The sequence below is a fragment of the Aotus nancymaae genome, unplaced genomic scaffold (assembly GCF_030222135.1).
Source record: "Aotus nancymaae isolate 86718 unplaced genomic scaffold, 86718_ANA_hifiasm-v0.15.2.pri h1tg000040l, whole genome shotgun sequence".
NCBI lineage: Eukaryota > Metazoa > Chordata > Mammalia > Primates > Aotidae > Aotus > Aotus nancymaae.
Window position 1 is genome coordinate 123,354,270 of NW_026988454.1, and position 25,999 is coordinate 123,380,268.

Here is a 25,999-nt window from a genome sequence, read left to right on the forward strand (position 1 = left end):
GGATCTTCCCCAAACTCCAACCAAGTGGTTCTAATCCAGGTTTCCAATCACAGTGCTCCAATCACAGGAGTAAGCACAGGTCCTAGGCCAGGCCAATCACAGCTCCTTCCTGGATTTTCCAACTCGATAAAATCCAGGCTGACTGGATAAAATCCAGAGGAAGAATTTACTCCCTCTCCTAGTGAGAGGATAGCTGCCAAATTTCTAGTCTCATGAAGTTCGTGTCTGACAAAATGAAGCTGAGATGCAGAAAAAAGCTGAGATGAGAGACACAGACATCTTGGCAGTGGCCAGGTGGTTAGTGCCACACACATCCCTGCCCAACCTCATTTTGGTTAGGTGAGCACTAGTCATTCTCATTTATTCTTTTCACAGCAGGAAGTATTTAATGAGCATCTACTATGAGCCAGTCATTGAAGACACAGTGATGACTAAGCCTTCCAGTGAACACAAAATATGTTAATGTAAAAAGTATTGCAAGTCGTGGACTTTTGGAACCTAAGTAGGCAAACCATGACTTATATCTCGTTTAGGCTGGGCCCAGTGGCTACACCTGTAATCCTAGCACTTTGGGAGGCTAAGGTGGGAGGATCACTTGCGCCCAGGAGTTAGCAGCCTGGGCAGCATGGTGAAACCCCAACTCTACAAAAAATACAAAAATTAACTGGGCGTGGTTTTGCAGCCTGTATTCCCAGCTAATTAGGAGAGTGAGGCAGGAGGATTGCTTAAGCCCAGGAAGTCGAGGCTGCAGTGACTGCAGTAAGCTGAGATCACACCACTGCACTCTAGTCTGGGTGACAGAGCCAGACACTGTCTTAAAAAAAAAGAAGAAGAAAAAGAAAACTAATTTAGTTCTCACTAAATCCTGTTAGGAAGCTCAGAGAGGGTCAGTAATTATTGCAAGCTTCTAGCGCTAATACATAGCAGAACCAAGACTTGAACATATGTTTTTGACTCAATTGTTTTAATTACTCTGTCCTGCTTAAACTGAGAAGCCTCTGAATCCTTACAATTTTAGAAGAACAACTCACACTCACTTTCCATCAGATTCTAATTTTCTACCAAACTGCAGCCCTGAGGTATGAATGGTTACCAAACTTCAGTTAAACAAACACAATTAGGTCATCAAGAAACAGAAAAACCACTCTTCCCAGCCTGCCTTTTTTCGTTTGTTTAACGAGTTTGCCTTTTTAAGGGCAAGGCTCCTTGGGAGTTGTAGTCTGAGACATAGTCCTGTGGGTGGAGGCGCTAACTCACTGGGACCCAATGAGCAGAGAGTCAACTTGCTCTCCGCTCGGCGATTGGCTAGAAGTCAGCGGTCGCCCGCCCCGCGGCGCCGACGCGCATTCCCTAGTTAAGGTGGCACAGGGCCGAAGCGGAGTGTGGGAAGCTGCTCCGTTCTTTGGGTCGGGTCGTCTGTGATACTGCAGCGCAGCCATGGCAGAACCGCAGCCCGCGTCCGGCGGCCTCACCGACGAGGCTGCTCTCAGTTGCTGCTCCGACGCGGACCCCAGTACCAAGGTGGGCACAGGACGGAAGGGAACGGCTCCCCGAACTCCGCTGGGCCGGGACCGGGCCGTATTCTATCCACCTCCATCCCGCCGCCGCTGCAGGTCCGCCGGCCTCTGGCGGATCGGGAGTGTGCTGGGAAGAGGGATAATGGTGTTCGATGGGGGGATCCGTGGGGCCCTCGAAGTGTGGAGGGGATCCGTTGCCTTAGCCAGTTTCAAAGACTGCGACCCTCTTTTGAATTAACTTACATTGCGACGCCAGGCCAACCCAGAGTCAGGTTTCCCAAATCAATCGCCAAGGCCCACAACAGCGGTTTCAAAACTCCCAGAAAGAGGTTCAAAGGTCCCTGCCCTGTGCCAGCCCTGCCCAGCCTTGTCCAGCCTTGTTTTTCCTTACCACCCTGACTCCAGTCTTAACTCCTGCAAACTGATTTGATCTAAGTTTAACCGCGCCCAGAATTTCACATTTGCTTGCTTGGCCTTTGCTATCGCTCGCAGCCGCGCTTCTTGCCTTCCTTGCCGTCGTGGGGCCCAGGAGAGAGTACAGAATCATAGAGTCTGGATCTGAAAGGAATCTTAGAAATTCCTTCTCTTACCGTCTCGTTCTACAATAATAGACCAGTAAGAGAAATGACCTGTTGCATATGAAGGCTTTCACTTACCGAACATGTCTTTACTGAGTAACAGTAACTCACTCAGGTGTGGTGTCTCCGTTGCATTATGATCAGACACCGTAACTGCTGTTTATTCCAGTGAAATCAGTATCTGTAAATGCCTTTGTATTTATTCATTTGACAGCATCATTTGTAAATTCCTTGAAGATTGAATGTGTGCTTCCTGCAGACCTCTAAAAGGGATAGGTAGATAAGTGGTCCATGACTCGGGCCCCTGCTTGTTCTTTACCTTTAGGGCAAAGAGTCAGACACCTCTCATTGCTAAAACTTGACTAGCACCTGGTACTTGGCTTAGGAAGAATGTTAGTCATTGCAAAATTAAGGGGGGAAGGTAAAAAAATTCCCTGTCACACTCATCTGACTTGTATATACCTTAATATTAATACCTGGTTATTTCATATAAATTGAGTGACTCAGTGTAAAATAATTTCTTAGATACCTGGGGATTTTATGTAATAGGTTATTTCAAATAAACAAGAAAGATTCCTGGGAGATTTTTAGAAAATATACTAAGCAAATGTCCTTGCATCTTAATTTACATTCTATAGTATCTAAATTTCTCTTGATGATTTGGAGTAATTTTTGAGATCAGTAATTTTTGGCCACGGAAATACCACGTGGAGACATAAAATGGAATACATAATAATAGCTGGTATCTATTGAGTATGGCAGGCCCTGGCTTGGTGTTTTAAGTACATTGTTTAATCCTAACAACAACCCTATGAAGAAAGCATAATTATGATCTCCATTTTACAAATAAGGACACTCAGGTGCATAGAGGTGTTGAGTGATTCGCCCAGGGAGGAGCCCTCACTTCAGCCTCCACCCTGTTCTGCTTCTGGGGTGCTGACTCCAGCAGTAATTTTGGAGTTTCCCATGAAGGAAAATAAAAAACCTCAATGAAGGCCGGATGTGGTGGCTCACACCTGTAATCCCAGCACTTTGGGAGGCCAAGGCGGGTGGATCACCTGAGGTCAGGAGTTCGAGACCAGCCTGGCCAACGTGGCAAAACTCTGTCTTTACTGAAAATACAAAAATTAGCCGGGTGTAGTAGTGGGCGCCTGTAATCCCAGCTACTCTGGAGGCTGAGGCAGGAGAATCACTTGAACCTGGGAGGCAGAGGTTTCAGGGAGCCAAGATCATGCCACTGCACTCCAGCCTGGGCAACAAAATAAGACTCTGAATTTAAAAAAAAAAAAAAAACCCTAAATGAATTCAATTCAGTTTGATCACTTGATACATTTACACTATATGTAAAGAAGATAGTAAGTACTTCGTGGATACTGGGATAAGCAAGATGAGGTCCCCTCCCTTCACCTACTTATATCAACTCAAATACACAATGCACCTGGGATTAGTGTGCTATTGAAATTATAAATCACCCTGGGAGCACAGAAGAGGTAGAGGTTTTTAAAGGTAGCATCAGTGGTATGGTGTATGCACAGGGTATTTGGAGCCTGAAGACCTGCATTTGAATCCCCACTTCTGTCATTGGCTGCAGTGACCTTGGCAGGGCAGTTGGGCTGAGTTTGTAGAAGGAGCATAAAGATATCTTAGAGAGCAGCTATGAGGATAAAAATGACATGTATTATGTTCTCTAAACTATGAAGAGTGATACAGACAATTCAAGGTTGTATTTCAGCTGTGTATTTCAGGAAAAATGTGGTTTTAGGATGGCAGAATTGCAATGCAGGGCAGGTCCTGGAGGGTTATTGGTGTTATGGTTGCAGTTATTATGTTATTGGTTGCAGTTCAGGTAATCCAGGCAGTGGTGGGAAAGGCTAACATGGTAGGTTGGGGCCAGATACTGGAGACAGCTTTGGGTATCACATCTAAGGAAGTTAGATTTTCTACAGATACTAGGGAATGAGACAGGATTTTGAAGCATTCTATATAGTAGATTGGAGGGATCCAAGTCTGGAGGTGATTAGGCCATTTAAAAAGCTCTTCCGGAAGGTGAGTTAAGTGTTGAGGGTCTCGTTTGTAAAGAAGAGAGTAGCAGTGGCACAGAGTTAACTTGGTTTTTGATCATTTGCGTCTTCATTAAGTCCAAAGAATGTATGGCTATACCACATTTTAGGCAATCTTTCTTGGCTAACTTTCTTCAAAAGGTCAGATTCTCCTTCCAAATGGTGATCTACTGGAGATCTTTTATTTTTTACTATCTGTATCAGTGTCCACTGATACAGTAGACAATGTCCTCAGTGTTGACATTATTTCTACCACCACTACCAATGTCTGCTTTCACATGATTCCATATATATGTATGAATGATGGGGCCCCTGTCCCATTGAAGTAGCTGGTAGAATTGAATGCAGAAGAAGGGAGAATAGGGAATGGAAAAGAGGAAGAAGGACAGTGGCCAGATAAATGGCTGACTATTCTAGGCACTATTCTATCTAGACATAGAGAATCATAATATATATAAAGGCATAGTGACATCAGAGGACTGAGGCAGGGACTTATAGGTAACACAGTGAATGAAGTTATAAGCAGGGGGACTTGAGAAAAGGGCGAGCAAAACAATCATTGGGGTACTCAAAGAAAAAATGAGAACTCCCATTATATTCATTTGTTTTTCTCACCCTGTAATGATTTCTATTTAAATGATAAGGGTATGAAATGGAAAATGTTTGAGATGACCAGTTGAGGGGAGTGGTGATAACTGTTGGTGTTAGAGAAGTATACAGCTACATATGTGCCTGCTTTTGGGACTGTCTCTCAAACATATTGAGGAACCTCTGAGGTATTGATTTTTAACCCAGAAAAGACATGACAGGGTTTCTTTATAGAAAGATCACTCAAAATTGCCTGTAGATAAGCCTATGAAAAGCAAAGAGATAATAGTCTAGGCAGGAAGTAGTGAGGACTTCTTGCTTTCCTCAAGATATACTGAAAGCAGTTGAAAAGCTCACTTTTAAAAGTCTGGAGAACAATTTTGTTCATTTTTGTTTTGTGGAAGATATGACACCTAGTAATAAAGAGTTAACCCTTTCGCCTTTTATGAAAATTTGACTTTTTGTTAACTCCCTAGTTTTCCAAGAAACAATGACAAAATGTGTTTATTGCTTGTGGTAAAAATAACCCAGTCGGTAAATTGCATCTGGAGAGGGAGAATTGTCAATACTTGACAGGGAGAATTGTCAATACCTGACAGGAAGTCATAGCTTTGGACTTCCTTGCATGTAGTGACTTTTTTGTTTTTTTTTTTTGTTTTTTTTTTTTTTAGACGGAGTCTTGCTCTGTCGCTAGGCTGGAGTGGTGCAGTAGCGTGACCTCGGCTCACTGCAACCGCTGCTTCCCGGGTTCAAGTGATTCTCCTGCCTCAGCCTCCTAAGTAGCTGGCACTACAGGTGCGCACCACCATGCCCAGCTAATTTTTGTTTTATTAGAGATGGGGTTTTACCACATTGGCCAGGATGGTCTTGATCTCTTGACCTCATGATCCGCCTGCCTTGGCCTCCCAGAGTATTGGGATTATAGGCGTGAGCCACTACACCCAGCCTGTAGTGACTCTTATAACTGTCCCTTATGGAGATTCTGGAAGCTGTGCCTATGGAGTTGCTACTAGAGATACTAGCTCCTGTGGTACATGGGGCCTTCTGCCTTAGGGTGATTCTCGTTCATACCCAGTGTGAATCTTCTTTCATACCTGATTTGTGTAGACTCCTGTAAGGAGTCCCACTGAAGAGGAACACCTGATACTTCTTTGTTGGCAGTCTATGTTTTCCTAATTGATACCCTTTTGAGTAAACTGGCACCATGTATGGCCTATGGCTATGGTTGTCTTGTAAGTCTGGATGTTTAATTGAGCCTTAAGAAGACTTTCTGTTGGGGACAATGTAACACCTTTAAAAGTTCTTTGAGAGACAGAGTAGATGGTCTCTAAAAGGAATTGGGTCAGTCTTATTAAGGCCAAAACACAACACTTTTTAAACCAGAGAAATTTTTGAATTTCTGAAAATATGGCTAATGCAAGTGTGGAACTTCTCCTTTCTGAAGACTGAAGGTAATAGAGGTGCTATGGTCTGAATGTTTGTGTCCCCTCAGAATTCATATGTTGAAATCCTAATCCCTGAGGCAATGGTATTAAGAGGTGGGGCCTTTTTGAAAGTGATTAGGTAGGACATGTGGACAAAGTCTTCAGGATTAGGATTAGTACCCTAGAAAAGAGACTGTAAAGAATGATCAAGCCCTTCTGCTATGTGAGGTCACAGTGCAATCTATGATGACAGACACTAAATCTGCAACTGCCTTGATCTTGGACTTTCCAGCCTTCAAACCTGTGAGAAATAAATGTTTGTTGTTTATAAGCCCCCAGTTTATGGAATTTAGTTACAGCAGCATAAATGGACTAAGATACGAAGCAATGAAGTTTTTAACTTTGAGTAAGATGTAACCTCTTACAAAGCTCTTTAGTAATACTCCTAGAGAAATAATCTTCATCACTAGAAGAGAACTTGAGATTTCCTAGGTAGAAAACACAACGTCAAACAACGTTTTTTATCATTGTTATGGCTTTTTGACCAGTTTTTATTCATCCTGAAAATAGACATATAGTAACCAAACACACTCATATCCCATTGTGGAAGGCAATTGTATAAAATTTATTTAGGGACTCTGCTTCTGGCAAAATGAAATAGACATACTTTTCCTTATTCCTCCTGCTAAGTGCACCTAAAAACTCTGGACATGATATATAAGACAAACATTGGAAGACTCTGAAAGGTAGTGAGAAGAAGGTAGACTGGCTAGGGACCTTGAGACCCTAGGAACAACATGGTGATGAGTTTCCTGTTTTCTTTTGGCCTCATACAGCCCAAACTTGAAGCTGAAGAAGCTAGCAACCTGGAAATGCCAATGGACACAGACCAAAAAAAGCCTAATGAAAGCCTGCTCTCTAGCCACAGGACCTGGAAATGGGCAGTATTTCCTGGCAAGACAAAACTTTTAGACAATAACTGCTCTACTCCAACTAAACACCATAGAAAAAACTGTGGCCTCAGTCCCGCCCATACCAGCAAAAGCTGAGTGGGAAGGCTAGATTTTCACCCAACAAGATGTAATGAGCTGCCCAGTCTTCCCTTGCCAAATTGATGCTGGGGAAGACTGAGTAGGGAGCCAGGACTTTCATCCTGCCAGGCTTTCTCCTCTTGACATATCAGTGGAGACACATGAGGAACCTAAAATTCCACCCCAACCCAGCAGTGGAAATATTTAAGACAATTGTAAGTGGGAGAGGGTACATGGATGTTAAGAGATGTGAGGTTTCTGTACCTTGTTCAAACTAATAAATTGATGTCACCAAATGACTGTGATAAGTTATATTTGTGTGTATATACATATACACATGTATATGTATATAGATATATACATGTATGTCTGTATGTATATGTGTATTTATGTATATATACACCATATGTATATATATACATAGTAACACCTAGAGCCACCACTAAAAAAGCAAAGAGATACATATAAAAATACTGTAGTTAAATCAAAATTGAATTTTAGAAATGTTCCAGTGACCCAGAGAAAGGCAAAAAAAGAAAGAAAACATTAAAAAAGAAAGAACAAACAGAAAACAAACATGAATAAAATGGCCAACTTAAGCCCTAACATTGCAGTAATTATAGTAGATATAAATACGTTAATTAAGAGACAGTGATTGATAGAGTGGATTAAAAAACATGCCCCAGCTGTATGCTGTCTACATGAAACTCACTTCCAATATGATAGAGACAAGTTAAAAGTGAAGATAGAAAAGATACGTCATTCAGATATTCATCAAAAGAAAGCAGGAGTGGCTATCTTGATATCAGATAAAGTAGACTTTGGAGCAAAGAAAATTACCGGAGATAAGAAGTACATTACATAGTGTTAAAAGAGTTGTGATTGACCAAGAAGACACAGCAATCATAAATGTATGTTACTAAACAACAGAGCTATGAAATACATGAAGCAAAACTGATATAATGGAAAGGAGAAACAGAAAAATCTAAAATTATAGTTGGAGACTTCAACACTACTCTTTCTTTTTTTGAGAAAGGGTGTCACTCCTGTCACCCAGGCTGGAGTGCAGTGGTGCATTCGGCTCACTACAACCTCTGCTTCCCAGGTACAAGGGCTCCTCCTACCTCAGCCTCCTAAGAAGCTGGGGCTACATGTGTGCACCACCACACCCAGCTAATTTTTGTATTTTTTGTAGAAATGGAGTCTCACTATATTGCCCAGGCTGGTCTTGAACTCCTAGGCTCAAGCAGTCCACCCACCTCGACCTCCCAAAGTCCTGGGATTACAAGCATGAGCCACAATGCCCGACCAACACTCCTCTTTCAACAACTGATAGAACTAGACAGAAAATTAACAAGGAAACAGAAGAACTCAACAATACCATCAACAAATAAGATTTAATTGGTATTTATAGAATGTTCCACCCAGCAACAACAACAGAATTCCCCTTTTTTTTCAAATGTCCATACAACATATACCAAAGTAGACCATGACCTGGGTCCTAAAGCCAACTTCAGCAAATTTAAAAGAATTGAATCATGTATGCTTTAGCCACAATAGAATCAAACTAGAAATCAGTAGCAGAAACCTAACAGGAAAATCTTTAAGCACTGGGAAACTAAATAGCACACTTCTAAATACATAATCCATGGATCAAAAAGGAAGTCTTGGGAAATTTTTTTAAATGTTTTGAGCTGAATGAAAATGAAAAAGGGATCTTAGATAACAGTGCAAAGGCGGAAATTTATAGCACTGACTGCATACATTATAAAAGAATAAAGGATCTCAAATTAATAACTTAAGCTTCCTCCTAAGAAACTAGGAAAAGAAGAGCAAAATAAACCCAAAGGAAGGAAATAAAGAGCAGAAATTAATGAAATTAAAAACAAAATCAGTGAAACAGAGCTGGTTCTTTGAAAAGACCAGTAGAATTGACAAACCTGCAGCAAGACTGACAATGAACAAAAGAAGACACAAACTACCAATATCAGGAATGAAATGGGATACACCACAGAACTTTCTGACATAAGAAATATTAAAAACAACTTTGTATACATAAATTTGACAACTTAACCTGAATCGGACCAATTCCTTGAAAAACTACCACAACTCGCCCAATATGAACTAATATGATGAGTCTTATAACTTTTTTCCTTTCCTTCATTTTCTTTCTTTCTTTTTTTTTTTTTTTTTTCCTGAGATGGAGTTTTTGCTCTTGTTGCCCAGGCTGGAGTGCAGTGGCACAATCTCAACTCACTGCAACCTCCGCATCCTGGGTTCAAGCGATTCTCCTGCCTCAGCCTCCTGAGTAGCTGGGATTACAGGCACACGTCACCACACCCAGCTACTTTTTTTGTATTTTTAGTAGAGACGGGGTTTTATTATGTTGGCCAGGCTGTTCTCAAACTCCTGACCTCAGATGATCCACCCACTTTGGCCTCCCAAGGTGCAGGGATTACAGGCGTGAACCACCACACCTGGCTGAGTCCTATAACTTAAGGCAATTGAATTTATGATTAACAAACTTCCAAAGAAGAGCTCTCCAGACCCAGGTGATTTCACTGGAGAATTCTACCAAATGTAAAAGAAGAATTAACATCAGATACACAATCACTTCCAGAAAACTGAAAAGGAGAGAACACTTCCCAATTCATTTTATAAAGCTAATATTGCCCTGATACCAAAAACAAATGAAGACAGTACAAGAAAACTACATACCAATATCTCTAATGAATATAAATGTAAAAAGCCTTGACAAAATATTAATAAACAGAATTCAACAATATATATAGAAAGAATTTACATCTTGACCAAGTGGGGTTTATATCTAGGATGCTAGGCTGGTTCAGTATACAGAAATCAGTCCGTATAATCCACTCTATTAAGAGGGTAAAGAAGAATCACATGATCATATCAGTTGATACAGAAAAGGCTTGACAAAATTCAAGACTCATTCATTATTTTTTTAAGTTCAGAAAAAATAGGAATAGAAGGGCATTTCTTTAACTTGATGAATGCTTCTCTTAAAAAGTTAGAGCTAATATTACACTCAATGGTGATGCTTTCTCCCTAATTTTGGTAATAAGACAAGGATGTCTGCTGTTATCACTCTTATTTGACAAAGTGCTGAAAGTTGTAGCCAGTGCAGTAAGGCAAGAAAAGGAAATAAGAGACACATAGGTTGGAAAGGAAGAAATCAAACTGCCCTTATTTGAAGATGACATGACTGTCTACATAGGGATTAATAAGTAATTTACAGGAAGCTCCCAGAATTCATATGTGAGTTCAGCAAGGTTGCAGGGTATAAAATACACAGTCGCAGAATCAGTCACATTTCTATGCACTAGCAAAGAACACACAGTCACCAAAAATTAAAGAATGCAGTACCATCTACAATTGCCCAATAAAATGAAATACTTAGATGTAATTCTAATAAACATTTACTGAAAACAGCAATGGCGATGCAAGAAGTCATAAATCTAAGTAAATGGAGAGATCTATTGTGTACATGATTGGAAGACTCAGCATAGTAAAGATGTCGTTTCTCCCCAAATCAATATACATATTTAACACACTCCTTATCAAACTTTTTTTGGATAGTGACAAGGTTAGAGACTGAGAAGCAAAAGCAAACAAACAACAACAAAAAAAACTAGAATAACAATTTTGGAAAAGAATAAAATGGGAAGAATTTGTCTACCTGATTTTAAGATTTACATAGCTACAGTAATCACTAATCTGTGGTATTGGCAGAGAGATAGACACATAGAACATTGAAGCAGAATAGAGAACCCCAAAATACACCCACACTAGTATGCCCAACAGCTTTTTGACAAAGATGAAAAAGCAGTTCACTGGAGGAAGTGTAACCTCAACAAATGGTGCTGACACAATTGGACATCCTTAGGTTAAAAATGAAACTCTACCCAATTCTCATTCCTTATACCAAAAAAATCCATTTACTGGTGCTTAAAGGGGCCTTTGTCCTTTGGTTCACATCCCTGCTTCATTTTTACAGTTTTGTAAGGATTGTATTGTAGGCATGTTGGACAGGCACTAGAAACATCCTTGATTGTACCTTTAAAGTTTTCTTACAGTAGTTTTGTTAATTAAATTTGGAGAATGACACTTCCCCCACCCCACCCCCCAAAAATCTCTTATTATTTCTATTATCCCACTTTTTGATAAGACACAGGAGCAAATCTTTGTCACCTAGTATCCATCCCAGTAAAACCAAAGATAGTTTAGGCATAAAAGATGTCTTATTTTTATTGTTCTAAATTTAGAGCATGATAAGGGAAACACAAAGTTAAGGATTATCAGGTGAGACAAGTCTTACTTTTTAAAACAGGAGATACATGTATTTTAAACAATATTTTAGAACCATAATACACAGCAATAATTTTTAGGAGTTTTTTAAAATGAACTTTTTCTCAAGATCACACAAGTGTTTACAAGAGGTACAGGGAGTTAACAGAATCTTTTGGTGATAAAAATAAAACTCTGTTATCTGAGCATAGAATAAGTTGATCTTTTTTTTTTTTAAAAAAAAAGCCCTACTTGTTTTTATATCATCCATATAACAATTTGTGGCAAAAGATTTGTAAGCCTCTATTTTAGATAAATTCACTAACATTGACTATATCTTACTTTTTTGGCCATGGATAGACTTTTTAAAGTTAAATTTAATATTCTTTTATGTATATGTATTTAAGCAGATATACATAGCTCTCTTAATAATAAAGGCTGTAACATTAATTTTAAGATATAATTCATCTCAATAGCATATTAAGTGATATTTTCATATGCATGTGTGTATATATATATTCTGTTTTTTAAAATTCAATATACTGTTGTGTAAATTCCCATGCCATTAGATTTAATATACCATCTGTATGTATCTCCATGCCATTTAATATACCCTAAGCAGCATTTTAAATATTTTTCATAATATTCTATTATGCCTGTGTCATACTATCTAACGATTCCTTTGTTGTTAGAGGAAACTAGTGGTTAAAAGCAGACTTTGGAATCAGATTGCTTGGGCTGGAATTTTTTCTCTGCCACTTACTTTCTCAGCAGTAAAATTGGGATGATAATAATATGCATCTCAAGGGGTTGTCGTGAAGATGACATGAATTAGCTTTTGTAACTCTTAGAACAGCATCTGGCACATAGTTATTGTGTAAGTGTTGTGATGGATGCCTTTGTACATAAATCTTTATCAGAGTAATTATTTCCTTAGAATTTTAGAAAGAGAACATCTTGGTCAAAGAATATGAATTCTTGAATACTCTTGAGATTCTAGTTGTTTTCCAGAAAGATTGTAAGATAAGGATATGATAGACTATGGGATAGAATAGCTAGGGTTGTCCAACTTTGGCACGTACTTGGCATGGCATCTATACCAAAAAATAAATTCTTTGCCTAAGATATATGGATTTGAGTATAGCCTGTATGGCCTGGACGGAAGTAATGATAAAGTCATTATCTCTTAATTCCATAGGTTAGAGGTCCGACGTGGGTCTGTCCCACTGTATTGACAGGACTGAGTTCCTTACTTAGAGGCTCTGGAGAAGAATCTGCATGTAAATCCATTTAAATTGTTCCCAGAATTCAGTTTCTTGACATTGTAGGATAGGGGTCTCAGTTTCCTTGCTGGCTGTCAGCTGTAGGTGGGTGTGGTGGGGCGGGAGCAGAGGGGCATCTGCCTTTAACCCCTGGCACATATGCCCATATGTCTCAGAGCCAGTACCTGCAGGTTGGCTCCTTCTCACACTCAGAATCTGTCCAACTTCCCCGTATGCCACACGCCTCTTCTACTTTCTTTGCCATCTCTCTCTCTCTCTGTCTTCTGCTTTTAAGGTTTCGTGTGATTACATTGAATCCACCTCACTAATCCAGGCTAATCCCATTTTAAGGTCCTCTGATTAGTGACCTTAATTCCATCTCAGAGTTTCTCACAGCAACACCTAGGTTAGTGTTTGAGAGAATAAGGAGGGACATCTTTAGAATTTAGTCCTTCCCTGCAAGGATTGCAGTGCACTGGCTGATTACCAGTGCTGGGAGGACAGCTTTCCCCCATGAGGCCTTCCAGCTAAAGTTTGTGTGATTGTGTGTGATCAGGCCCGAAAGATCATACATGTGACTTTGCCCTGCAGATGGCTTCCTCAAGCAAACATTGTAACCAATAGAGAAGCAGCTACCACTCATATTAGCTGGGGAAAAAAAGGATGTTTGTTATTTTTGTAGTGTTCACAGTGCCTTGTTTTAACATATGCTTAGACCAGAATGTGAAGTGGATGTGGTCTTGCTGCTTTAAGATTTTTTTTTTTTTAATTTTGGTATCACTTCATGGCAGCCACAGAGTGACTTTATGTATGTTCAACAGGAGAAAACCAAGGCCCAGCTGGGAGTATCAGGCCAGCACCTGGATGTACAGAGTTACTTTTCTCTTTCTCAGCTGCTTGATAAAACTGAGACCTTTAGGACTGTAGCATCTGACTGAGAAAAGCAACTCAAATGTTCTAGAAACATGTAACCTGCCTGGTATGTGATGATAATCTGTGAATAAAGAATTTAATTATTATATTCACTAAGATCAGTTTTAATAAGATAAAGTAGTTTTTAGGCTACCTTTGTTTTAAGTGAGAATTTTAACGCTTAAGAATATATTTCAGTTATTTAAAATTTAGCAAAAGGGAAAAATGTAATTTCCTAATGATGCTCAATGAATTATATTTTGTATTTTATATGATATAAGTTATATAGGAGAAAGATACCATGTGGCTGCAAACGAAGTGGTCAGAATTTTCAGGCCTGTTTTGTCAAGCCATGGGTATAACAGAAAAATCAGTTAGGAAGCACCAGTGAGGTTCACAGACTCATGGTCTAGAAGGTACATACCAACAGTAAAGGGAGACCGAAACTTAGAGGCCTTGGACAGTTACTCAGCGTCAGCTTCTCATCTGTAAAATAGGGTATGAATATCTATCAATAGTAATACCTCACAGAGTTATTGTACCTGGTTAAGTCCTAAGTAGAATTATTAATACTATTGATAATCTTAACCCCATGAATTTACATACTTTCTACCCTTTTCTCAGTCAAGCCCTCTGTTTCCTGATAAGTTAGTTGAACAGTTTCCCAAAGGTGTTAGCAACAGTGACTTTTTACCCTTTTAGTTGTTTAGGAGTCTAGGATCTTGTGAGTAACTCTTTGCTCATTTGCATGGTTACCAGTAAATGGTTCTGAAAGGGCATTTATGCCTTCATTCGACAAATATTACAGTGAACAAACTCTTTATGTGTAAAATCAGTGTCTTAGTTTGGGTAGCCTCAAAGCAGACTAGAGATATAGGTATGGTTTTAAGTAGTTTATATGAGAGGTGGTCACAGAGAGCTCTGTGGAGTTGGGGAGAGAGGGTGGTAATAGGTGTACACAAGTGGGTTACCACTGTGGGCAACTGAGGTTCAATCCTGCTGGGGATTCTCTGAGGGACTTTGTGGTACTTGCCTCCGAATTGTCCCACCAAGGGACAAGGATGCCAGGTTTTTTATCCACCATTGGTTGAAGGTCTCCTGGGGTGGAAACTTCCTGACACTTTGGACTTGCCCCACCCAGGGGCCTGCAACCAGAAAACACCGCTTGGCAGAGAGCCCTACCAAGTTGCAGGCGGTAGGTTAACAATTGGGTTGTAATGGTGGACTGTTTTTGTATCTTGTTACAGAAAGCACAATTAATGCTGGTAATACGTGGTAAAAGTTAAAGATGTTTAAATATTTTTCCTTAGGATTTCCTATTGCAGCAGACCATGCTACGAGTTAAGGATCCCAAGAAGTCGCTGGATTTTTATACTAGAGTTCTTGGAATGACGTAAGTACTTATTGGCACCTGAATGTTTAAATATATAGCTTTGCAAATGTAGAGAATGTTTTCAGATACATCTTAAAGTTTGTTTCAGAAGTAGCAAAAGTTCTTTGGCCAGGAGTCTGTGATTAGGCCTGACGAGGCAGGGCTTATCCCTATCCCTTAAGTTGTTTTTCTTCTCTATCCCAGACAGCCTCAAAGGGCAAAACAAGACACAAATACTTGGATTTTCTCCAATCTCCCTTCTCTCTGAGAGCTCCCAGCTAAATCCTTAACATGTTTAGACCCCTTTTGATGTTCTGGCCACTTTTAGCCTCTTGTTTACTTCAGAAAAGTTATAGATAATAAGGACTTATTACTCAGAAAACGAATGAGTTTACTTAAAAAGTGACCATCTGTTCCATTTTTCTAGGCTGTGTTTTCTTCTGCTGAACAGTTAATATCCACTGATCTTGCAATCCTAAAGCATATTTATTTGTTTGTTTTCCTTTTTTTCCTCCAGCTTTATTGAGGTATATTGAGAAATAATGTTGTTATATTGTTGATTCGTTTCCCTAAGTTATATGAGCATTTTGTTTGTTTTTGATCATATAGATATATGAATAATAAAATAATCTTCAAATTTGGTGCCTAGATAACTTCCTTCACATTGAGAGAAAGATTTAAGTAATATATGTCAATATTGAGAAAATTTGACCAGTTCAGGAAAATACAAAATGAAAAATGATGGCTTCTCTCCCCAAGTTCTTCTCTCAGAATTAACTGCTGTTCAGTTTCTTGTGATTTTTTTCCATTCATTGTCTGATCCGCTCTAATGCTGACTTTGTGTTCAGGTCCCCAAATAGGGTACAAGTTGACAATAAACTGGAAGATAGGCACAGCTGAGAAAAGCCAGTTGCAACAGTTCCACTTCCTTCGGTCCCATCCGATTGGTCCATAAAGTTTGTGTAGTCTGCTTTAGTAGATGCAGAGATTGTTTTTCACGATTGGAGTATTTGAGGTGTTTGATACTTTATTATAAACATATTAGAGTAAATCTTATTTATGATAAGTCAATGCATGGATCTAAGTGGGCCAAGGCATATTATATAGCAGTGATCATGAAATAAAAGATTTGAAGCAGAATTCTAGAAACTTTCCATTTGTTATCTGCTTCAGCCATTTGCTCTTATTGATTATGAACAAGGTCATCTTAGAGCATTTAATCCTGAATAATCTAAAGAAAATCATATTATATGCATTCTCATTCCACCTTGCTCCTTGCAGAATAATCCTACTCCATTTAAAGTCACTTAAAGTTAATTACTTCGGTTATCTTTTTTAAAACCTCAGGATTCATAATTCATTCACTTTTTCTCTCATATCAGTTTCTTCTTTTCCACAGTCTCTTTCCCCTCAGAGAAGCTTGAGTCTTCTCTGTTCTGGAATATTTCTTGCACTCTGCTCACTTGCCCATCTCCCCACTGTCAGCGACCATGCTTGCTGCTGTTTTACCTGCTCACCTGCCGTTCTCTCCCTAGTACAACACAGGCCAGCTTATGCTTCCCCACGCTGCTGACATTGCTGTCACGGGACCTTTCCATATCTCATGACCTTTTCTCAGGCTTAATACTGTTTGACCTTTATGTAGTGTCTGATACCCTTAGCCACCTTAATTGACATTCACCTCTTCTGTGATATTAGTCTGTCCTTCTTCCTGCTTTCTTACCACCTATCCTTAACTTCCTTTCCTAGATGTTTTGGCATAGTAAGAACTCAATAAATGTGTTTATTTAACTGAGTGACATATTTATAAATGTGTTTGTATGTGTGTATGTATATGAAATAACAAGGTCCTTTATATTTTTTCACTACAAATAAACAAAATTCTCTTTTGGAGATAGCTGTTCCTATATATAAACAAGTACCATAATTTCAGCTAAATTTTATTATATTTAAATAATTTATGAATTACAGAAGTTTTTAGTTTTTTTATTTAGAATATTTACAGATATATTTTTTAAATGATATTTTTTCACTGATTTTTTTTCTCCTGCTTATCCCATTAAAATAGGCTTACTACATATAGCTCTTCTTTTTAGTAAAACTTGAATATTAGGTTATGTTGATTTTAGTATGAGTAAGCCTTTCCTGTTAATGATTTAGGATTTTTTTTTTTTCATTGCAGGCTAATCCAAAAATGTGATTTTCCTTCTATGAAGTTTTCACTCTATTTCTTAGCTTACGAGGATAAAAATGACATCCCTAAAGATAAAGATGAAAAAAGAGCCTGGGCATTCTCTAGAAAAGCTACACTTGAGCTGACACAGTGAGTATGAGTTTCTGTATTTGTATATATTCTAGATTTTGTAAGGTAGTTTTTAAAAATCTTTTTCGTTTTGTTTACTTACCAGTATAATTCAAACCAGGTCTGCCTAATCACCTCACATTTGTAATAATATATTGAAGTGTTTTTTATGCATCTTTCGATCTTTGTATTGTTCTTGAGAAAATGAGATTCTTTTCTTAGAGACAGGTTCTCTGAAGCCTGTTAACTTCTAGCAATCTTCCTGCCTCAGCCTTCTGAGCAGCTTGGACTACAAGTGTGTGCCACCACACTCAGCTTACTTTGTTTGTTTGTTTTTGGTAGAGGCATAGAGGCAAAGTCTCACTATGTTGCCCAGGCTGGTCTCATACTCCTGGCTTCAAGTGATCTGCCCACCTTGGCCTCCCAGACTGCTGGGATTATAGGTATGAGCCACCAAGCCTGGCCCATTTGTCTTTTAGATAGAGAATATAAGACCCTGAAATTGTAAGATATTTGCCATATTGTCACTAACTAATGTTTAGGTACTGTAATTAGTCTTTTAGCATCCAAAATTTTGTTCTTTTATTATTTTGCTACATTTTTGATCCAGAAATGTGATATCATATGTTCCTTTAAAAACTCTTCAAACCATTTTGTAATAATTAACATTCAAATTTGGTATTTTTATAACTTGAGCATTTTAAAATGTAGGCAATTTCATTATGTTGTTTATCTGCACACTTTAACAACTACCAAAAGAGCATTTCTTTCAGAGTGTGTGATTTTGTGTGTCCCTGGATTCAAAATAAAGCTTTGGAATCAGGCAGACTTAGATATGAGTCTGTGACTCTAAACAAGTAAGTGGTAGTTTCATCAATAAAATGGAGATATTCACATCTAGCCCATGGAGCTGTTTTAAGGGTTTAAGTTAAATATGAAGTACTTACCACAACACATGAGTATTATTATTCTCATTATTGTTCTTATCCAGTACCTGTATTTACTGACTCCGTAGTCTAATTAAAAATCATACTTTGCCCATTTACGCCTTCTATAGTTGAAAACTTAATATTTTTGTAGCAAGGGTTAGGCTAATTATGTAAAGTAGCATATAAACATGGTAAGATTTCAAAGATGTTACTTTCTTTTCAGAATATCTATTCCATAGGACATTATGTTTTCTTTCCTTTTGTAGCAATTGGGGCACTGAAGATGATGAGACCCAGAGTTACCACAATGGCAATTCAGACCCTCGAGGATTTGGTAAGTTTGTCTGTTTGTATGTGATATATGTAGATTTGTGTGATTTTGTATTATGTATATAATTTTGATTTTTATAAACCTAAAACATTAATGACCTAATTAAGTATGATCAATTTATTAGAAATATGATTATTTTTATTTTCCACAAATAATCTTATTTAGGAGTTAATTTCAGAGTCTCAATCTAAACATTACATTTACTCTCTCATGATGATTTACTTTTAAGTCTCAGAATTAATTTCCAGTAGACTTTTAAAAAAAAAAACTATAGTTAATACTAATCCCAGTTTGTGCTAGCACATACACTTCTGCCTTATCTCCAATCTCTCAATCAAAATGACAGTATTCCAGGCTTCAGCTGGCTGCTACAGTCAATGCCAACCACAAACCTATTAAGTATGAGTAAATGATTACTGTTTTTTGGTGTAGATTATTCTTTTTTTTTTTTTTTTGAGATAGAATCTTGCTCTGTTGCCAGGCTGGAGTGCAGTGGCATGATCTCGGCTCACTGCAACCTCTGCCTCCTGGGTTCAAGTGATTCTCCTGCCTCAGCCTCCCAAGTAGATGGGACTACAGGCACGTGCCACCACACCCAGCTAATTTTTGTATTTTTAGTAGAGACAGGGTTTCACCATGTTGGCCAGGATGGTCTCAATCTCTTGACCTTGTGATCTCTCCACCTCGGACTCCCAAAGTGCTGGGATTACAGGCATGAGCCACCACACCCAGCCTGGTATAGATTATTCTTAACTAATTGTATTGTGTATGAGCTGATATTGGTTAATTTTACATAAGTTATAATTAAGGGCAACTAATTAACTTATTATACCCAGCTCATTAGACCTATATTTGTTCTTTAATGTATTATAGATTTTGAACCTACCTAAGTCTGTTGTTCTGGAAGCTACTTGTGGTACTTGGACACCCTGTTGTAATTCTTTCTTCCTTCTTTGTGCTTTTTTCGGGGGATATCATGTAAGGTCACATTGGAATTGCTGTTCCTGATGTACACAGTGCTTGTAAAAGATTTGAAGAACTGGGAGTCAAATTTGTGAAGAAACCTGATGATGGTGAGTCTACTACTTACTGTGTTCAGGCCTGTCTCTAGTCAGTATTTACTAAGCACCCACAGAGGGCACTGTTGTAGTAAAACCCTTTTGGCTACAAGTAACAGAAGTCTACACTTCAACCAGATTTTTAAAAAAGAGGGTGCCTTTAAAAAAGGCCGGGTGCAGTGACTCATGCCTGCAATCCCAGCACTTTTGGAAGCCAAGACGGGCAGATCATGATCTCGGGAGATTGAGACCATTCTGGCCAACATGGTGAAACCCCATCTTTCCTAAAAATACAAAAATTAGCTGGGTGTGGTGGCGGGCACCTGTAGTCCCAGCTACTCAGGAGGCTGAGGCAGGAGAATCATTTGAACCCGGGGGCAGAGGTTGCAGTGGGCAGAGATCATGCCACTGCACTCCAGCCTGGGGACAGAGTGAGACTCTGTCTCAAAAAAAAAAAAAAAAAGAAAGAGAGAAATGACTGGAAAACTATCTGAGTATCCAAGGGACTAGACATAGAACCGGGAGAGCCATCAAAACCCTGGGCTCCCTCTCCCACTCCCCAAACCTGCCACTTTCTTCATTGGCCACCAGCTTTCACTATTTCAGGGTTTATCTTTCCACCCAAAAATAAGTTCCTTAAAGTCCATTTTATCTGATATTCATGTAACAACACCAGCATTCTTTAGTTTATAATTACATGGTATTTCTTTTTCATCTTTTACAACCTTTGTATGTCCTAATGTTTTAAGTAGGTTTTTTGAAATAGCATATATATGGATTTTGCTGGGATTACATGTATTGTAATTATTTTACTTAGATCTCTTTCTGAAATATTTCAAATTAAAATTGAAATATTAAATATTTCAGAGTCTCAATTTAAAAATTTGAAATATTTCGCTGTTTCATTTTAATCTTTTTTTTTAATTGAGATATTTAATATCTGGCCAGGTGCAGTGGCTCACGCCTGTAATCCCAGCACTTTGGGAGGCCAAGGCAGGCAGGCAGATCACGAGGTCAAGAGATCAAGACCATCCTGGCCAACATGGTGAAACCCCATCTCTACTAAAAAATACAAAAATTAGCTAGATGTGGTGATGCGCACCTGTAGTCCCAGCTACTCAAGAGGCTGAGGCAGGAGAATTGCTTGAACCTGGGAGGTGGAGGTTGCAGTGAGCCAAGATCATGCCACTGCACTCCAACCTGGCACCTGGTGACAGAGCAAGACTCTGTCTCAAAAAAATAATAATAATAAATAAAATAAAATATTTAATATCCAGATCTTCTCCCCAAAAAGGAAGAAACTTGCTCTACTCTACCCTCATTGTGTCACTATTACCTAGACTGGGATAGTATTGATTTTATTTTTTAAAGATAATAATAAATATATCAAGGTGTTTGATCACCTTTTCTTCATATATCTCTTGTAGTGTCTCCTTTGAGACAGGATCTCACTCACATCCAGGCTGGGCTGCTGCAGTGGCACTGTCATAGCTCACTGCAGCCTTGAACTCCTGGGCTCAAACAATCCTCCTGCCATAGACTCCTCCTAAGTAGCTAAGACCACAGGCACGTGCCACCACACCCAGCTAATTGTTTTATTTTTTTTTTGTAGAGATGAGGTCCTGCCATGTCCAGGCATGTCTCAAACTCCTGAGCTCAAGCAATTCTCCCACCTTGGCCTCCCAAAGCATTAGGATTATAGGTGTGAGCCACTACACCCAGCCTCTTGTAGCATCTTTTGGAGTTTTCTGTCCTTTTATTTAAATACCTCAACCAAAATGGTCTTTAAGGAGTTTGTTTGTTTGTTTGTTTGTTTGTTTGTTTGTTTGTTTTTGAGACACAGTTTTGCCCTTGTCCAGGCTAGAGTGCAATGGCGTGATCTCGGCTCATTGCAACTTCCACCTCCTGGGTTCAAGCGATTTTCCTGCCTCAGCCTCCCGAGTAGCTGGGATTACAGGCATAGGCCACCACGCCCAGCTAATTTTGTATTTGTAGTAGAGATGGGGTTTCTCTGTGTTGGTCAGGCTGGTCTCTAAATCTCAACCTCAGGTGATCTGCCCACCCCGGCCTCCCAAACGGCCCTTTAAAGGGTTTTTAAGGCAAAACTTTTGAGACTGTATAACTGAGAACAGTGCCTTTATGTGTGAAGGACAGTTTTAAGGAAAAGCCTACATTTAATTTCCTTCAATCTTGAAAATACTCTTCCATTTTCTTTTTGCATGTGATGTTGCTGTTGAAAAATCTGTCAATCTCCATTCCTTTGTATATTCTTCTGTTTTGTTCTAGAAGCTTTTTATATTATTTCTTTGTCCTTGCCTGCGTTCTAGGAGATTTCCTCAAACTGGAATACCAGTTAGCTAATTTTCTCCCAAATGTGTCTGTTCTGATATTTAATTCATCTTTTTGTTTTTAAACGCTTGTTATAATTTTGATCTCTAATTTGTGCTTAGTTTCCTTATTATGTTCTTGTTCTTTTTTTCATATTGTTAATATTTCATATTGCTTATTTTATTTATTTATTTTTTTGAGATGGAGTCTTGCCCTGTTGCCCAGGCTGGAGTGCAGTGGTGTGATAGCTCACTGCAACCTCAAACTCCTGGGCTCAGGCAGTAATCCACGTCAGCCTCTTGAGTAGCTGGGACTAGAGGCAAATGCCACTATGTATGGCTAATTTTTTATTTTTTGTAGAGACAGGGTCTCACTATGTATCTCAGGCTGGTCTCAAACTCCTGCACTCAAGTGATTCTTTTGCCTCAGCCTCCCAAAGTGTTAGGATTACAGATAAGAACCACCACACCAGGCCAGTCATTACTTTTACATGTATAGATAGTCCTTGGGGCTGGGCCTGTAATTGCAGCACTTTGGGAGGCTGAGGCAGGAAGATTGGGAGAATCACTTGAGACTAGCAGTTCAAGGCTGCAGTGAGCTATGATTGTGCCATTGCATTCCAGCCTGGGTGACACAGCAAGACTTTGTCTCTACAAAAAGGTTTTTTAAAAATTATCGGAGCATGGTGGCACATGCCTGTAGTCTGCATGCCTAGCTACTCCGGAGGCTGAGGTGGGAGAATGCTTGAGCCCAGGAGTTGGAGGCTGCAGTGAGCTATGATCACACCACTGTACTTCATTCCAGTATGAGTGACAGAGCAAGACCTTGTCTCCAGAAAAAAAAACAAATAGTTCTTGGTCCGTTATTCTAATATTTCTTCTGTTTGAATCTATAATCCTTTGCCTTGGAGTTTTTTTTATGGTTGTTTCTCAAATTCTTACTATGTTGGCCTCTGAGCTTTTTTCCCTTGCAGCTGTTAGTTATTCTAACACATCAAGCAGTGTGAATAGGAGAATGGCCAGATCCCTGTCCTTAGCAACCCACATGATCTCAGGACGATGGGCTAGATAAGCCTAGGCCAGAGATCCCTAGGCACCTAGAAATGGGACTTAAACATTTCACCTTCCACAAAACAACTCTTCAGGTCAGATCTTCCCACTTCATCTCTCAGGGAAGCAGTATTAGTAGGAGACACTTCTGATAGTGTCATTCCCTAGCCCTGGGTGTGGAGAGAGGGCTGGGGAGATCATTCGGCCCCTACCCATTTTTCTCGTTTTTTTACAAGCACAAGCCTCCTGTACTGCCCTTGTTTACTGCTAAGGACATCTGAACAAGCGAGAGGTCAGGTGCTGATGCACTCGGCAGTGAGGGAGGAGCAAGAGCAAAACTGTCTTTATTCTCCCACAGCGATTATGCACTGCCTTCTGGTCCAGGCCAGAACTACCACCTCCCACACAGCCCAAGTTAAAACTGTCACCCCACCCCATCCTCACTCATTCTTCTCCCCAGCCATCATCAGCAGGGTTTCTTTTTTTTCTTTTTTTTTCCTCGCATTTTCCATCTGTGTTCCTCTCGGATTGATGTTGGGGAAAGGAGCCAGAGATAGAGTCAAACCAATTCAACATACTGGTCCCCAAATAAATTTCTGAGGCCACATTTTTCCAAGCAATGTGTTTGCTTCCAAGCAAGCTGTTTGCTTGTTTGTCAAGCAAATCGCTCTGACATACTAGACTCTCAGTCCCAGTTATGAATTCCTGAGAGAAAGATTCTTGCAGAGCTTGAGTTGCCTAGGATAGTGTTTAAAAGGGTTTATATGACCCAAGCATCTGGGTCTTTTGTTCATGGGGGTAAGCCATGCTACCAGCTTCCTTCAGCACCTACCTATTTTCTTTTTCTTCTTTAAAATACGACAATTTCTGTAACTACTGAACTGGTAGCATGGTATCATGAAGGTGAGGCAAATGCCTGAAACCTAAAAGATGCAGCCAGTCCCACAGTTTATTTCAGGAGGGCTGGTAAGAAATATTCACAATGTGTGCAAGATAACATTTTAGTCATGAAAAGTATGCATTTGGGTGACACTGACAGTAAGAATTTTAAAACATTAAAACAATAAAGTAATATACTTCATTAAAATGCAAAGTACAATTTTAATTAATAAAAGTTTTTAAGGCCAGGTACAGTAGTTTGTGCTTGTTATCCCAGCACTTTGGGAGGCAAGGCAAGAGGATTGCTTAAGGACAGGAGTTCGATACCAGCCTGGGCAGTACATTGAGATCCTGCCTCTACAAAATCAAAAGATTGGCCAGGCCTGGTGTTGTCGCCCCGGCTACTTGGCAGGCTGAGGCAGGAGGATCACTTGAGCCCAGGAGGTCAAGCCTGCCTTGAGCCATGATCATCCCATGCACTGCAGCCTGACATTCAGAGCAAGACCCTGTCTCAAAGAAAGGAAAACATTTTTAAGGTGTTTTCTTTTCTAGTCTTTTCAATAACAAAAAATTTCATTTTACAGGTAAAATGAAAGGCCTGGCATTTATTCAAGATCCTGATGGCTACTGGATTGAAATTTTGAATCCTAACAAAATGGCAACTATAATTTAGTGCTGTGAGAATTCTTCTTTGAGATTTCAGAGAAAAGGAAACAATGTGATTCAAGATATTTACATACCAGAAGGCAGAAGCATCTAGGACTGATGGATCACTGTCCCAATTCAAATTATTCTTCAGTCCATTTCCCCTTCCTATTTCTCCTGTTCTTTTCACCTAACTGTTAAGTCGTTCTGGTTTTCAAGTAGTGCTTTATCTTATGTCCTTGAATATAGTTGTATGACTTTACTTTTTAGGCAATAATTAGAACAGTTCCCTTCAGAGGCTGCATTTATCTTCTTCTGCCTCCCAAATATTACTTCTCTTCAAGTCTGCCTTTGAATTATCATTTTCAAAAAAAAAACATTTAACATATTTTTGTTGTGGTTATCTTCTGGGGTTTCAATTCCTTAGAAACAACTTTTTTCACTATGGAAAGTAAAGAACACTGAAAGTGTTCTTTCAGTAAAGTACAAAGTATTTATTTTACAAAAGAGAAGGTACTCTTGAGAACAATTCAGAATCATGCTGACAAGTATGCTGATAGAAAAGTATACTGATAGAAAAAGTAATTTCTTCTTATTTGTAAAGTACATTTAAAGTTCAAGGACTGACCTCATTTATTTGGGAAAGGGGAGGAGGAAGGAAATGATACGGTGCCCAGACACTGGGCTAGGCTGCAGCTTTATCTCATTTACTCCTCGCAGCTGTCGTGTGAGGAAGAAAGCAGGCTAGACATGCGAAATAGCGTTCATGGATAATTAATGGATTTAAGATAGCATAAATCGGCTCAACTCCTCAAGATTTCATCATCATTTTTAGTATTTAGACTGTGCCTCAAAGTTGTAGTACCTCACAAGACCTCCTTTACTGGTTTCTTGTTGTAAAAACCTTCAGTGAGTTTGACCCTTGTGCTCTTGGCTCTTGGGCCTGAGTACCATGGCGAGGGAATAAACATTACAACTCCTTAGTACAGAACTGTTCTACGGACACCTGGTGATTCCTACATAAGTGATGTTTATATTTCTCATAAAGAGGCTTCCCACCCCAAGGTCTTCATGATGCCAGTAGCCATATTTGATAAATTATGTTCAGTAATAACTTAGTTATCAGAAATCAGCTCAGTGGTCTTCCCTGCCATGATTGACTTTTGATGGGTTTTTAAAAATCAAAATCAAAGTGAGTTTTGAAACTCTCTTTAATGACACAGAAAATGAAAACATCCAGTTTGTGGTTGACTATATTTAGATTTTCTCTAGACTCTAGTGGAAAACCTTTGGAAAGGCCATGCCAACCGTGCTTGTACTGCTAGAAGCACTTTACGTTTCCTTTTTGGGTGAAATGGATTTATGTGAGTGCTTTAAACAAATAACAATACTTATAGACTGAAATAAAATGAAACTTCAAATAAGA

At 39.2% G+C, this 25,999-nt stretch overlaps 1 protein-coding gene across 1 annotated transcript; it reads left to right on the forward strand.

The window, feature by feature from the left end:
• The first annotated feature begins 1,349 nt into the window (after window positions 1-1,349).
• Window positions 1,350-25,999, forward strand: GLO1 (glyoxalase I). The gene is made up of 6 exons (XM_021665519.2): window positions 1,350-1,521; window positions 14,991-15,073; window positions 17,235-17,375; window positions 18,550-18,617; window positions 19,598-19,687; window positions 24,513-25,999. The coding sequence occupies exons 1-6, from the start codon at window positions 1,438-1,440 to the stop codon at window positions 24,599-24,601; spliced, it is 555 nt and encodes a 184-aa protein (XP_021521194.2). The 5' UTR covers window positions 1,350-1,437; the 3' UTR covers window positions 24,602-25,999.